This window comes from Mobula hypostoma, chromosome 16 (genome assembly GCF_963921235.1).
Source record: "Mobula hypostoma chromosome 16, sMobHyp1.1, whole genome shotgun sequence".
NCBI lineage: Eukaryota > Metazoa > Chordata > Chondrichthyes > Myliobatiformes > Myliobatidae > Mobula > Mobula hypostoma.
In genome coordinates this window covers 49791667-49805892 of record NC_086112.1, presented here as the reverse complement: position 1 = coordinate 49805892, position 14226 = coordinate 49791667, and the positions used below count along the sequence as shown (strand labels likewise).

General features: G+C 42.7%; 1 protein-coding gene across 2 annotated transcripts in view; it reads left to right on the top strand.

Annotated features, from left to right (window-relative positions):
- auh (AU RNA binding protein/enoyl-CoA hydratase) overlaps nt 1-14226 on the top strand; it is a 205217-nt gene that overhangs the window by 111256 nt on the left and 79735 nt on the right. Inside the window, exon 5 of one of the 2 annotated variants that reach the window (XM_063068933.1) lies at nt 2620-2712. The exons of the other annotated variant lie outside the window; for it this stretch is intronic. Coding sequence (XP_062925003.1) covers nt 2620-2712 — 93 coding nt within the window. The remainder of the gene's footprint in view (nt 1-2619; nt 2713-14226) is intronic. 2 annotated transcript variants of the gene reach the window in all.

Here is a 14226-nt window from a genome sequence, read left to right as displayed (position 1 = left end):
TTTGGTTATCGTTTTTGCAAAGTCAGTTGAGTTCATGGTGTGATGCTCACAGGCCCTAACAGAGGGAGACAGCATGGTCGTTAAATCATTAGGGAGGTAGTAAGTTGGAGAATCTATCCCATTGCCTTAGTGGAGGGGGAGTGCGGGAGGATCTCTCCTTATCTATCTTAGGGAGCCCGTAAAGTCTTGGTGGTACTGGCAGAAGTGTCTTGCATATATCTGCTTGAAGTTCGGATTTCTATAGTAAAGAAGAAGATACCATCACTATCGAATATCAATTAATATCATCCCCAAACCTGTAAGGAAGCTCAAACCCCAGGTTATGTGGTTCAAAGATGACCTGGGACTCAGAACGCTGACACTTACTGGATTCCCTATGAATGCAGAGCAGCATAAATCAGGCCAGACAGGGCACATGGTGGAAACATGCATCGTGGAGATCAGGAGGTGTATCTGGTTGGGTTATCCTGAGAAGCCGGTGGTAGCAGAACTTTGCATTCGCTATAGCTATAGGATTAGCTTTGGCACAGAGCTACTATGCCGCGAAATGCCTTTTGGGGCTGCCTGGTAAAGGAAGCCATTGAAATAAAACTGGAGGAAAAGGATTTTAACAAAAACAAATTAGAATTTGATAGTAAACAAGGTGGGACAGTGGAAACCTGATTGGATAAGGACTAACCAACCAGGAGGGACGGACAACAGGAGTATAAATAGCACCAGACTAGACATCCCTGATGAAGATGGCTGAGGCTGTCATCGAAAAATCAGTTAAAATCAATACCTGTACCCGGCTGGAAGCCCAAGAATAGTTTTTTCCTAGAAACAGAGTTGGTGTTAAAGTGACCCACTGATAATTACAATATACTGTATGTGGCTTCTTCTTGCTCTCATGGTTATCTGACACAAGAACCCAAGTCTCTGTCCCACTGAAAACCACCGTTGCCAATTAGCAGTAAGGACAGGCATCAGCAACTGTTGGAAGACACAGTAAAGAAATCCAGCATCGGTAGATTTTCTCTTCTTTCACAATATAATTATAATTCTTATTATAAATCCTCGTTATACCGTTATAATTGAAATGTAAAAGATGAGTTTGTTGTCATTTGCTCAAGTACATGTATACACAGGTGAAATGAAAAGCAACACAGCAGCAACACAGGCACGTGGCATAATGCAAGCAGCATTTAAAAGGAGAAATGTAAATTTAACGTAAATTATACACAATTTTTTCAAAAAAATACAAAATTGAAACCAAAAAGATCAACTTTAATGCAAAGTGATCAAAGTTTAGTGATACTAAACACTAATGATTAGGGTTGAACCATTTGGTTCAGGAACTGAATAGTTGAAGGGAAGTAGCTGTTCTTGAATCTAGTGGTGTGGACCTAAGGCTTCTATACGTACATGCCGATGGTAACTGCGAGAAGGTGGCATAGCCTGGATGGTGGGGACTTCTGATGGATGTTGCCTCCTGTAGATACTACCGATGGTGGGAAAGGATGTGACTATTATGTATTGGGCAGAATTTACTTCTCTGCAGTTCTTATATTCCTGCACATTTAAATTGTTGTACCAGACTCTGATGAAGCAAGTCAGGATACTTTCAGTAGTGCATCTATAGAAGTTTGTTAGTGTTCAGTGACCAGTCGAACCTCCTTAACATCTTAAGAAATAAAGACGTTGGTGTGCTTTCCTTGTGATTACATCTACGTGCAGGGTGCAAGACAGGGCATCCAATATGTTAATGGTGAGGAATTTGAAGCTGCTGACTCTCTCTAGCGCTGATCCCCTAATGTAGACCTGAACATGTTCACCTTCCTTCCCTTTCCTGAAGTCAGGCAATCAGCTCTTTAGCTTTACTGACATTGTAGTGTCACCATTCAACCGTGCGTCCTCTCTTGCTCCTGAAGGTGGATTCTTCACCACCTGTACATGTTATACTTCCCACTTTCAATGGGTTCTCTTGCTTGAATGGTAACTTCTAAGTAACCTGCTATATGCTGAATTCTGAATCTAATAAAATCTTTAAGTTTGTAAACTTGTTGGAATTCATGTTTCTCTATGTCATAAGCAGAGGGGAAGATATACTGAACACCTGGAATTGGATCCTTTCTTTTACAATGGACAACTAAATTTATTAGGTACTGATTGAGGCCAAAGTATTGAAATCTATAGGAATGAATTTCAAACTTTTAATTTCATATTGGAACCAATTTTTAAAAAATGGTTGGTTGCAACTTTTAAAACTTCTGTTTTCATGGGGGGGAGTCAAAAACAACACGGAAACATGTCAGCCTCTTAAATGATAATGTGTCTGCAATTACTAAGACATCTACTGCATTTTACAAAAAAGAAAATAAATTGAGACAGCTAAATCTACATGTGAATGCTTTCATTCGTCAACAATTTTGGATGTAGTAAAAATTAATAAGAATACAAAGCTTTTGCTACTTAAAAAGTGACTTTTATTAAAATCATATTCATGTACTTATTGGGCAACACCGCTACCCGTTCATGTAGCATTGATGTCAAGTTGAAATAAAACTGAAGTTATGAATGGAATGTTATTTCTATCATTAAAGTTAGGGTGTAATAGAATTTTCTGTGTGTAATTAACAGGTAATCTTCCAATGCCCACAATTGCTGTACTTGATGGAGCTGCCTTAGGAGGAGGTCTAGAAATAGCTCTCGCCTGTGACATTCGTGTGGCTGGTAAGGAATTATACTGTTATGTGAATAACAAAATCTGTAGCTCCTGTACATGTGAAGTAAAGCATGGCATCTTCAAGAAACACAATGCTGGTGAATGCAGCAGGCCAGGCAGCATCTCTAGGAAGAGGTGCAGTCGATGTTTCAGGCCGAGACCCTTCGTCAGGACTAACTGAAGGAAGAGTGAGTAAGGGATTTGAAAGTTGGAGGGGGAGGGGGAGATCCAAAATGATAGGAGAAGACAGGAGGGGGAGGGATGGAGCCAAGAGCTGGACAGGTGATAGGCAAAAGGGATATGAGAGGATCATGGGACAGGAGGTCCGGGAAGAAAGACAAGGAAGGGGGGGGGTGGGACCCAGAGGATGGGCAAGGGGTATATTCAGAGGGACAGAAGGAGAAAAAGGAGAGTGAGAGAAAGAATGTGTGTATAAAAATAAGTAACAGATGGGGTACGAGGGGGAGGTGGGGCATTAGCGGAAGTTGATGTTCATGCCATCAGGTTGGAGGCTACCCAGACGGAATATAAGGTGTTGTTCCTCCAACCTGAGTGTGGCTTCATCTTTACGGTAGAGGAGACCGTGGATAGACATGTCGGAATGGGAATGGGATGTGGAATTAAAATGTGTGGCCACTGGGAGATCCTGCTTTCTCTGGCGGACAGAGCGCAGGTGTTCAGCAAAGCGGTCTCCCAGTCTGCGTCGGGTCTCGCCAATATATAAAAGGCCACATCGGGAGCACCGGACGCAGTATATCACCCCAGCCGACTCACAGGTGAAGTGTTGCCTCACCTGGAAGGACTGTTTGGGGCCCTGAATGGTGGTAAGGGAGGAAGAGTAAGGGCATGTGTAGCACTTGTTCCGCTTACACGGATAAGTGCCAGGAGGGAGATCAGTGTGGAGGGTTGGGGTGGGTCGAATGGACAAGGGAGTCACGTAGGGAGCGATCCCTGTGGAATGCGGGGGGCGGGGAGGGAAAGATGTGCTTAGTGGTGGGATCCCGTTGGAGATGGCGGAAGTTACGGAGAATAATATGTTGGACCCGGAGGCTGGTGGGGTGGTAGGCGGAAGTTACGGAGAATAATATGTTGGACCCGGAGGCTGGTGGGGTGGTAGGCGGAAGTTACGGAGAATAATATGTTGGACCCGGAGGCTGGTGGGGTGGTAGGGCGGAAGTTACGGAGAATAATATGTTGGACCCGGAGGCTGGTGGGGTGGTAGTGAGGCAACACTTCAGCTGTGAGTCGGCTGGGGTGATATACTGCGTCCGGTGCTCCCGATGTGGCCTTTTATATATTGGCGAGACCTGACGCAGACTGGGAGACTGCTTTGCTGAACACCTGCGCTCTGTCCGCCAGAGAAAGCAGGATCTCCCAGTGGCCACACATTTTAATTCCATGTCCCATTCCCATTCTGACATGTCTATCCACGGCCTCCTCTACTGTAAAGATGAACCCACACTCAGGTTGGAGGAACAACACCTTATATTCCGTCTGGGTAGCCTCCAACCTGATGGCATGAACATCAACTTCCGCTAATGCCCCACCTCCCCCTCGTACCCCATCTGTTACTTATTTTTATACACACATTCTTTCTCTCACTCTCCTTTTTCTCCCTCTGTCCCTCTGAATATACCCCTTGCCCATTCTCTGGGTCCCACCCCCCCCCTTCCTTGTCTTTCTTCCCGGACCTCCTGTCCCATGATCCTCTCATATCCCTTTTGCCTATCACCTGTCCAGCTCTTGGCTCCATCCCTCCCCCTCCTGTCTTCTCCTATCATTTTGGATCTCCCCCTCCCCCTCCAACTTTCAAATCCCTTACTCACTCTTCCTTCAGTTAGTCCTGACGAAGGGTCTCGGCCTGAAATGTCGACTGCACCTCTTCCTAGAGATGCTACCTGGCCTGCTGCGTTCACTAGCAACATTTATGTGTGTTGCTTGAATTTCCAGCATCTGCAGAATTCCTGTTGTTTGCATCTTCAAGAAAGAGTTTTTAATTTTTAAATAATATAGTGCCCTTTGTGCACTGGATTTTTACCACAAATACCAGATAACACTTATTACTGATCCCCTTCACACGAAGAAGGGTTTAATTACGCATGAATAACAAAAGTTTACTTTTAATACAAAATCATACTGAAATCTACTTGACTCTGATTACCAGTGATGAGATGAAAAGAATCAACTGGAGGTTGCTGCAACCTTTGCAGACCTAGAAAAGTGTATACAGATTATTTGTATTCTAATCCAATCTACCTTTTATTAAATAGAGGTCCTTCATGTATATTTTCTTGTTGCTGCAATTATCTGCTATATAGAAGACCAATAATTGTATCATATAGCCGATCATGTGATGCAATTTTATTGGAAATACTTCGCGGTGTAAAAACTTTTTAACTGGCCATTCCAAAAAGTCTGGAATTCTTTGCTTCTCCGTCCTCCTTATGAATGTCCTCTGGACTCACCAATACTAACACATCCTTTCTTAGATAAGAGGCCTAAAACATCCCACAATACTCCAAGTGCAGTCTAACCAAAGCCTTCTGTATCTACAGCGTACATACTTTCTTTTATATCTAGACCAGGGGTCCCCAACCTTTTTTGCACTGCGGACCGGTTTAATATTGACAATATTCTTGCGGACCGGCCGACCCGGGGGGGGCGGGGGGAGCGGGTAGCATTGCCAACGGACAAGAGTAGAGCCAAGTACGTTGTGTTTACCCTATAAAGACTACAATGACCATGAAGCCTTGCGCGGGCACCTGTGTATGTATACGCAACTGGCGCATGCGTGTACCTGCCGATTTTTTTTTTCTAAAAATTGTCTTTGGCGATTCTGTCGGGGGGGGTGCGGGTGGTGTTAATCATTACCGGAATATAGGTGATAAGTGTCTAATACAATCAATTTCATTTCTAAAAGGGTTTTTCCAACGAATTTAATATTAAACACACAGCGCATATTTTCCTCGCATGAATATAGTGATAAGTCAATTACCAGGGGAGGACAGGGGAGCTTGAAGTGTTGAACGAACTTCCAGTAGAAGTGGCAGAAGTAGGTTCGATATTATCATTTAAAGAAAAATTGGATAGCTTTATGGACAGGAAAGGAATGCAGGATTATGGGCTGAGTGCAGGTCGGTGGGACTAGATGAGAGTAGCGTTCGGCACGGACTAGAAGGGCAGAGATGGCCTGTTTCTGTGCTGTAATTGTTATATAGTTATATAAGTAAGTCAATAGCATCATAACATTTTAAGTAACGTTTGGATATTAAACACACAGCACATATTTTCCCCATATGAACATATAAAATCATTGTAACACACCAATATCGCTGAATCAGTGGGAGCCCTGGGCTTGTTTTCCTGCAACAAGACGGTCCTATCGAGGGGTGATGGGAGACAGCGATACTCGAAGGGGGTTCCTTATGTCCAGTCTATTCCGCAGTTTAGTTTTCGTTGCATTCATTGCAGAAAACTGCTTTGCAGAAAAATGTTGGAAATGGAAGCAGTGTTTTCAGTGCTTTTGTGTCTACCTCACGATATTTAGCCTTGACTTTGATCTGGAATGCCGGCAGAGATGTTATATCAAACATACTTTACAGCCCGCCATCAGTTGCAAGCTCGAGGAGTTGATCTCCTTCCCGCGCTGACACAGATGACGCGCGGGTAATGACCTTGCGTGCATTCAAGCTCAACAGTGGGCGTGACAGGGAATGAGGAAAGGTGCAGCTGACTCATATCGCCAAATCATATCGTTTCCTCACGGCCTGGTAGCACATGCTTTGCGGCCCGGTACCGGTCCGCGACCCGGTGGTTGGGGACCACTGTTCTAGACCTCTCAAAATAAAAGGTAACATTGCATTTGCCTCCTTACCAACAACTCAACCTGCAAGATAACCTTTAGGGAATCCTTCCTGCACAAGGACTTCCAAGTCCCTTGGTACTTTTGATTTCTGGATTTGTTCCACAGTTAGAAAATAGTCTACACCTTTATTCCTACTACCAAAGAGTGCGACTATACACTTCCCTACACTATGTTCCATCTGCCACTTGTTTGCCCACTCTCCTACTCTGTCCAAGTCTTTATGCGGATTCCTTGCTTCCTCAACATTATCTGTCTCTCCACCTATTTTTGTATTGTCCACTAACTTGGCCACAAAGCTATCAATTCCCTCATCCAAATCATTGACATACAATACGGTGCAAAAGTATGTTTAAAATAAATCTGTAAATCGAAGCTGCTTTCAAAATACTGAAATGAAAAATCAAAATATTTACTATGAAGTGCAGTTAACAGTAAAAACTAAATCAAATGAATATTTGGTACGACCACCCTTTGTCTTTAAAACTGCATCAATTCTCTTAGGTACACTATCATGCAGTTTTATGAGAAAATCAGATAGTAGGTTATTCCAGGCATCTCAGAGAACTTACACAGTTCTGCAGATTTTGGCTGTCTCACTTACTTCTTTCTCTCCAGGTAATCCCAGACAGCCTGGATGATGTTAAAGTTAGAGGTCTGTTGATGCCATACCATCTGAAGCCATATAAAAAATCCAGGATGTTTCAGACTTTTGCACAGTACTGTACAGTATAACATGAAAAAGAAGCAGTCCCAATATCACTGGTCACCAGCAGCCAACCAGAATAGAGCCCCTTTATTCCACTCTTTACTACCTGTCAGTCAGCCTGTGGGGTAACATAATTGGTGGAAATGTACAAAATTCTCAACCAGCAACGTTGAGTTGGGGTTTCTCTTTAAGAGGCTGGTCTGACATAATTACGTTATTAAGGATTTGTAGCGCACTTTCCGTTCAGGTTTTGGAGTTCAATAAAATGTGTTCCGTTTTTCTGAAATGTAAAGCGCCTTGTGTAGTTTTATTTGCAAATACCTACAATAACTAAATATCTTCTGTCCATGCTGCTGTCTTTCCTGTAATATCCTGGGCTCTTATCGTGTTTAGCAGCCTTGTGTGCAGCACCTTTCAAGGGCCTTTTGAAAATCCAAGTAAGCAACATCCACTGGCTGTCCTTTGTCTATCCTGCTTGCTATTTCCTCAAAGAAAATTTGTCAGGTAGGATTTCCCCTTAAGGAAATCATGCTGACTTAAGCTTTTCTTATCTGTGCCCTAAGTACAGGTGTCCCCTGCCTTTGGAACATTCGCTTTACGAAACCTCGCTGTTACGAAAGATCTACATTAGTTACCTGTTTTCGCTAACAGAAGATGTTTTGAAACTGTTACAAAAAAAGGCAGCACGTGAAAAAAGCAGTGCACGGTTAAAGGCAGCGCATGCCCCGAGCAGCCAAGTTCCTCCCCCGGAACTGCATTCTAGCCGGCATTGTTTAAACACGTGCCTGTGAGCAGCCGTTAACAAGATGAGTTCTAAGGTATCGGAAAAGCATAAAAGAGCTCGTCAGGGTGTTACACTTAGTGTAAAACTAGACATAATTAAGCGTTTCGATCGTGGTGAACGAAGTAAGGACAAAGTGAGTTTGGCTTGTGGAAGTTGACGAAGAGATATTGAAGAGGTTTTGGCATCCCATGACCAAGAACTGATAGATGAAGAGCTGATGCAGTTGGAAGAAGAAAGGATAACAATCGAAATCGAATGCAGTAGCGAACGGACTGAAAGTGAAGTCGTCCAGGAACTGAACATGAAGCAACTGCGTAAGATTTTTGCTGCATTGCTTACAGAAAAGTACGACTTTAATTTTGAAAGGGTACATAGGTTTAGGGCACATTTGCAGGATGGTTTGAGTGCTTACAAAGAACTGTATGATAGAAAAATGCGCGAGGCTAAGCAGTCAAGCATACTGTCGTTTTTCAAGCCTTCCACATCAATCACAGCAGACGACGAACCTCGACCTTCGACATCCAGGCAGGCAGACAAAGAAGACGATGACCTGCCTGCCCTGATGGAAACATATGACGATGAGATGATACCTCAGTGTCCAACCACCCCAACCCCCCGGCCGCGGACCGATACATTGCCGTGGAGAATACAGCGGTTGCCAGGACGCACCCAGCACATCTTAAGAAAAAAAGCCGAAATAAACAAGCTAATTAATTAGGTGCCACCCGGCACGTAAATGTCGGCCCAGATCAGAGGCGATTGCCGATTGTGACGCCTCTGATGTGGGCCAAAATTTACATGCCAAGCGGCACTTAATTTATTAGCATGTTTATTTCGACATTTTTCTTAAAGATATGCTGGGTGCGTCCTGGCTACCACTGTACCGCTGCATTCTTCGCGGATCGGATTGGTCGGTGGCTGGAGGATGGGGACCACTACACCACCCCAACCTCCGACGACTCAGCCTAGCACACCATCATCGGTGTGCTCAGTGCTGTCTTCTCAAATCCAGTAAGTGACACTACGCTGTACATACATTATTTCTACTTTATATAGGCTGTGTATTTCTGTGTTATTTGGTATGATTTGGCAGCTTCATAGCTTAAAGGTTACTGGAGAGAGTGTTTCTGCCGAGAGCGCTTGCATGAGATTTTTGCTATGGAGAACAGTGCGGCAATAATTGTAGAAAAGTATTTCTACTTTATATAGGCTGTGTATTTATCATATCATTCCTGCTTTTACTATATGTTACTGTTATTTTATGTTTTATTTGTTATTTGCCATGATTTGGTAGGTTATTTTTTGGGTCTGCGAACGCTCAGGAAGTTTTCCCGTATAAATAAATGGTAATTGCTTCTTCACTTTACGACATTCTGGCTTACGAACTTTTTCATAGGAACGCTGTACCTTCGGATGGCGGGGGAAACCTGTACTCCAAAACCTCATCCTTAATAATGGACTCTTAACATCTTGCCAACCACTGAAGTCAAAGTAACTGGCCTATAATTTCCTGTCTTTTTCCTTTCTTCTTAAAGACTGGAGTGACATTTGCAATTTTCCAGTCCTCCAGAACTATTCCACAATCTAGTGATTCTTGAAAGATCATTAGTAACGCCTCCACGATCTCTTCAGCCACCTCTTCCAGAACCCTGCGGTGTAGTCCATCTGAAGCAATGAATTTTTTTATCTTCTGACCTTTCCACTTACCAAGTACCTTCTTAATAATAGCAACTGCACTCACTTCTGCCCCCTGACACTCTCGAATGTCTGGCATACTGCCGGTGCCTTCCCCAGTGAAGTCTTACGCAAAATATTTATTGAGTTTGTCCATCATTTCTTTGTCCCCCATTATTAACTCTCCAGCATTATTTTCCAGTGGTCCAATATCCACATTTAGCTCTCTTTTACTTTTTACATATCTGAAAAAAATATTTGATATCCTCTAATATTATTGGCTTGCTTACCTTTGTAATTTGTACCCCCATATTCTGACTACGGTTCAAATACCTGTGTATAACTTCCATCAGGGTCTTTTTACTGGTGAAGTTTCTTAACTCTCCCCACAAGGAGTCTACATCTTCTTTCTAAGGATTTACCAACAGAGCCACTCCCACGCCTTCTGCCCACCTGCCTGTCCTTTCGATAGGAAGTGTATCCTTGGATGTTAAGCTGCCAGCTGTGATATTTTTTCAGCCATGACTAGGTGGTACCCACAACATCATACCTGCTAATTTCTAACTGTGCTACAAAATCATCTGCCTTATTTCGTATACTGAGTGCCATCAAACATAATACTTTCAGTCTTGTATTCATCATCCTTTTCAATTTTGTTGTCCAAGTTACATTTGTAGCCCTATCTAAACATTTTTTTATTATCCTGGAAACATCCTTAACCTCTCCTGCATTCTGCTTTCATTTTACTTTATTGTTATTTTTCAAGCTGTTTAATCCATCCCTCTACTATTTAGTTTAAGGCAAAATCCTCAGTCCTACCACTTGCGTGTATCAAACCTTGCCAATGAATGCTTTATATTTGAACCTTACAAAATTAATTACCCTCTGCATTTACTAGCATTTAATGGCAAAATCTGGGCTTGTATGTTGTCATTTATTAAAAAGGTTATTTATTTAAAAAATAATAGAAATTCAAAATCTAGAAAGAGGAAACTGCCATTCATGCCCTTGGGTGTGTTGGACAATCCTTTCTTAAAAATATTTGTAGTCTTGGAATAAATATTACACTTAGCCCAGGGTCCAACCTCCATTTGAAGATCCAAATCCCAAACTTACATCCCAGTTTGGCCCTTTAAAACCGACCTTAACTTTTAATTTCTTCCATTCTATCTTGTTGGTTGTCCTTGTATCTAGAAATTTTATATTAGATGAGTTTCTAAATTTAATAGAAAGTTTCTTTGAGTTATATAATCTCTTTTCATAGTTTAGCTTATTGATTGCTGCTGTCATTCTGCTAAGTGTATGCTTGGGCCTCTCCAAAGCTAATATATTGTTCATACATTGAAGTGACTGTATGAACAGGATAGTCTGATAAGAATTTTGCATACTTAAGAAAGCACTAATTTTTGTTGATCAGCTAATTTCTTGAACTGGTTAATGATTTTCTTTCAACTCTGTAACGTTTAATTAAGCAACAAACTTTAGTTAGCTAGCCATCTCTAATGGGATCCCACCACCAAGCACATCTTTCCCTCCCCCCACTTTCTGCTTTCTACAGTGATAGCACCCTACGTGACCCCCTTGTCCATTCATCCCTCCCCACTGATCTCCCTCCTGCACTTATCCTTGCAAGCAGAACAAGTGCTACACCTGCCCCTACATCTCCTTCACTACCATTCAGGGCTCCAATCTTCACCTGTGAGTCTGTTGGGGTCATATACTGTGCCTGATCCTCCTGGTGTGTCCTCTTTATATCGGTGACACCTGACATAGATTGGGAGAGCATTTCACCAAGCACCTATGCTCCATCCTCCAGAGGAAACAGGATCTCCCAGTGGTCACCCATTTTAATTCTACTTCCCATTCCCATTTTGATATGTCAATCCATGACCTCCTCTACTGTCGTGATGAGGCCATACTCAGGATGGAAGGACAATACCTTATATTCCGTCTGGGTAGCCTCCAACCTGATAACATGATCATTGAATTCTCGAACTTCCGGTAATGCCCCTCCCCCCGCACTCTCTCCTTCAGTAGTTCCCATCCCTTTTTCCCTCTCTCACCTTATCTCTTTGCCTGCCCATCACCGCCTTCTGGTGCTCCTTACCCCCTTTTCTTTCTTCATTGGCCTTCTATCCTCAACCTATCAGACTCCCTCTTAGCTAGCCCTATATTTCTTTCATCAAGCAACTTCCCAGCTATTTACTTCATCTCTCCCCCTTCTGGTTTCACCTATAATCTTGTGTTCCCTTTCCCCTTCCCCACCTTTGAAATCTGCGCCTCATCTTTTTTCCTCCAATACTGCCAACTTTTTCATTCCTGGCTTTGTCTGAGGACTGGATAACATTTGTCTCCAGAACCCCTCCACTATCTGTTCTGTTATTCATGCTTCCATTCCCCCTGCAACTTTAGTTTAACTCCCCCTTCCCCCAGCTCCCACCATGCAACTCCATCACCCCTTTGTGCTTCTTCTCCCAGGTCAATAAAAGGGAGGTGCATACCAGGTACAGGCAGATAGGAACAAATAGAAACACGGGAAATTCAAGTGAACACTTATGAAAGAAATAAAAGAGGGCATGAGGTTGCCCAATGTGTAATTTATAGTAATTTATAATCAATAGTTTGTACATAGGACAGTCAATATAACATAGAAATGCAATTGTATCAGCATGAATGAATCAGTCTGATGGCTGGTAGTTTCCTGGCTGGTAGCTGCAGGAGCACTTTGTGGTTGTGGTGAATTGGGTCCCCGATATCCTTTGGGCCCTTTTTACACACCTGTCTCTGTAAACGCCCTGAATAGTGGGAAGTTCACATCTACAGTTCCCATTCCACGCAGTGATGCAGACAGTCAGGATGCTCTCAATTGTGTCCATGTTGAAAGTTCTCAGGATTTGGGACCCCATCCCAAACGTCTTCAACCATCTGAGGTGAAAGAGGAGCTGTTGTGCTCTTTTCACAACACAGCCGGTATGCACAGACCATGTGAGATCCTTGGTGATGTTTATGCTGAGGAACTTAAAGCTGTTCACCCTCTCAACCCCAGATCCATTGATGTCAATAGGGGTTAACCTGTCTCCATTCCTCCTGTCATCCACAATCAGCTCCTTTGTTCTTGTGACAATGAAGGAGAGATTGTTTTCTTGACAACAGTCAGATGTTGTTTGGACCTCGGAGAGAGTCGGCAGTCAAGTGTTTGGGCATGGCGCGATGAATGTGCTGGGCTGAGTGTGTCGCAGTGCAGAAGACGTCGTGGGGGGCGGGGCGGGTGGGCTTAGGACAGGGAATTGTCATGTGGTGGCCATTGTTGGAACTTGCTTGCACCCAACGGTCTGGAGGATTTAGAGGAACAAATTTGTGGAGAGATTACAGACCATGCCAAGAACAAAGTTTGATTCAGTAAGTGATTTTAACTTTACATATATTGACTGGGACTCCCATACTGTTATAGGACTAGATGGGTTTGAGTTTGTCAATGTGCCCTTAATCAGTACGTAGAATACCCGACGTAGAAGTGTGCAATAAGCTGTTAGGAAATGATCCAGGGCTGGTGGCAGAAATTAGTAATCATAATGCCATGTGATTCAAAGTGAATATGGGTCTTGGCCTGAAATGTCAGCTATACTTTTTTCCTTAGATGCTGCCTTGCCTGCTGAATTACTCCAGCATTTAGTGTGTGCTGCTTGGATTTCCAACACCTGCAGATTTTCTCTTGTTTGAGACTTTTACAGATGAGTTTATTGAAAGTCATATGATTAACATTTCATTATCTTCTACACTGGACGACCTCAATAAACCCAGTAGAGTTCGTCAGGCAAGACATAACCTATATTAACTCATATTCAATCTCTTTCAACTGCTGAATCTCCAAGTGAAGTTTTTTTTTATCAACAGAATTTTAACTAACATCTATAATTCCCCTTTCAAAGTAGGTAGGTATGCCATGTTCCAGTGGAAGGAAATGGTTGCTCATTTGAAAAGACTTTTGGAAGATCATAGTTGATGCATTTCATTTCCTTTAGTAACCAAATGGCCCTGAGAACTTATCACCATTTATTCGCATTATATTCCTCACAACTTGTTTCATGACTTACTTCTGATTTTCTGTTGTGAAAATTGTTGCAAAGTAATTATTCAACATGTTGTGTTTTCTTCTACTATTTATGAAAGGCCCTACACTGCTCTCATCCACCTTTTTTATTTAATTGTAATTTTTGGTACTGTATATATTTGGGCATGTAAATACATTCAGGGTAGTGGTTCTTCTCTGTAGGCAATCCCCTGGGGTTGAGGCTGACTGACTTCCATCTACTTCTCTAGTTCTGAATTGGCTGATAAGGCCAGTATATATTCACATATGTGGAAACAGGTAATTGACTGGATGGTGTGTGGGTAGTATAAAAGATGGGGATCTGATGTTGTTTTCACTGGGCTTCTGATAAGGAGACTGGGGGTTTTTGGTTTCTTTTTTTGTATGCTGCTCCATCTTGAGC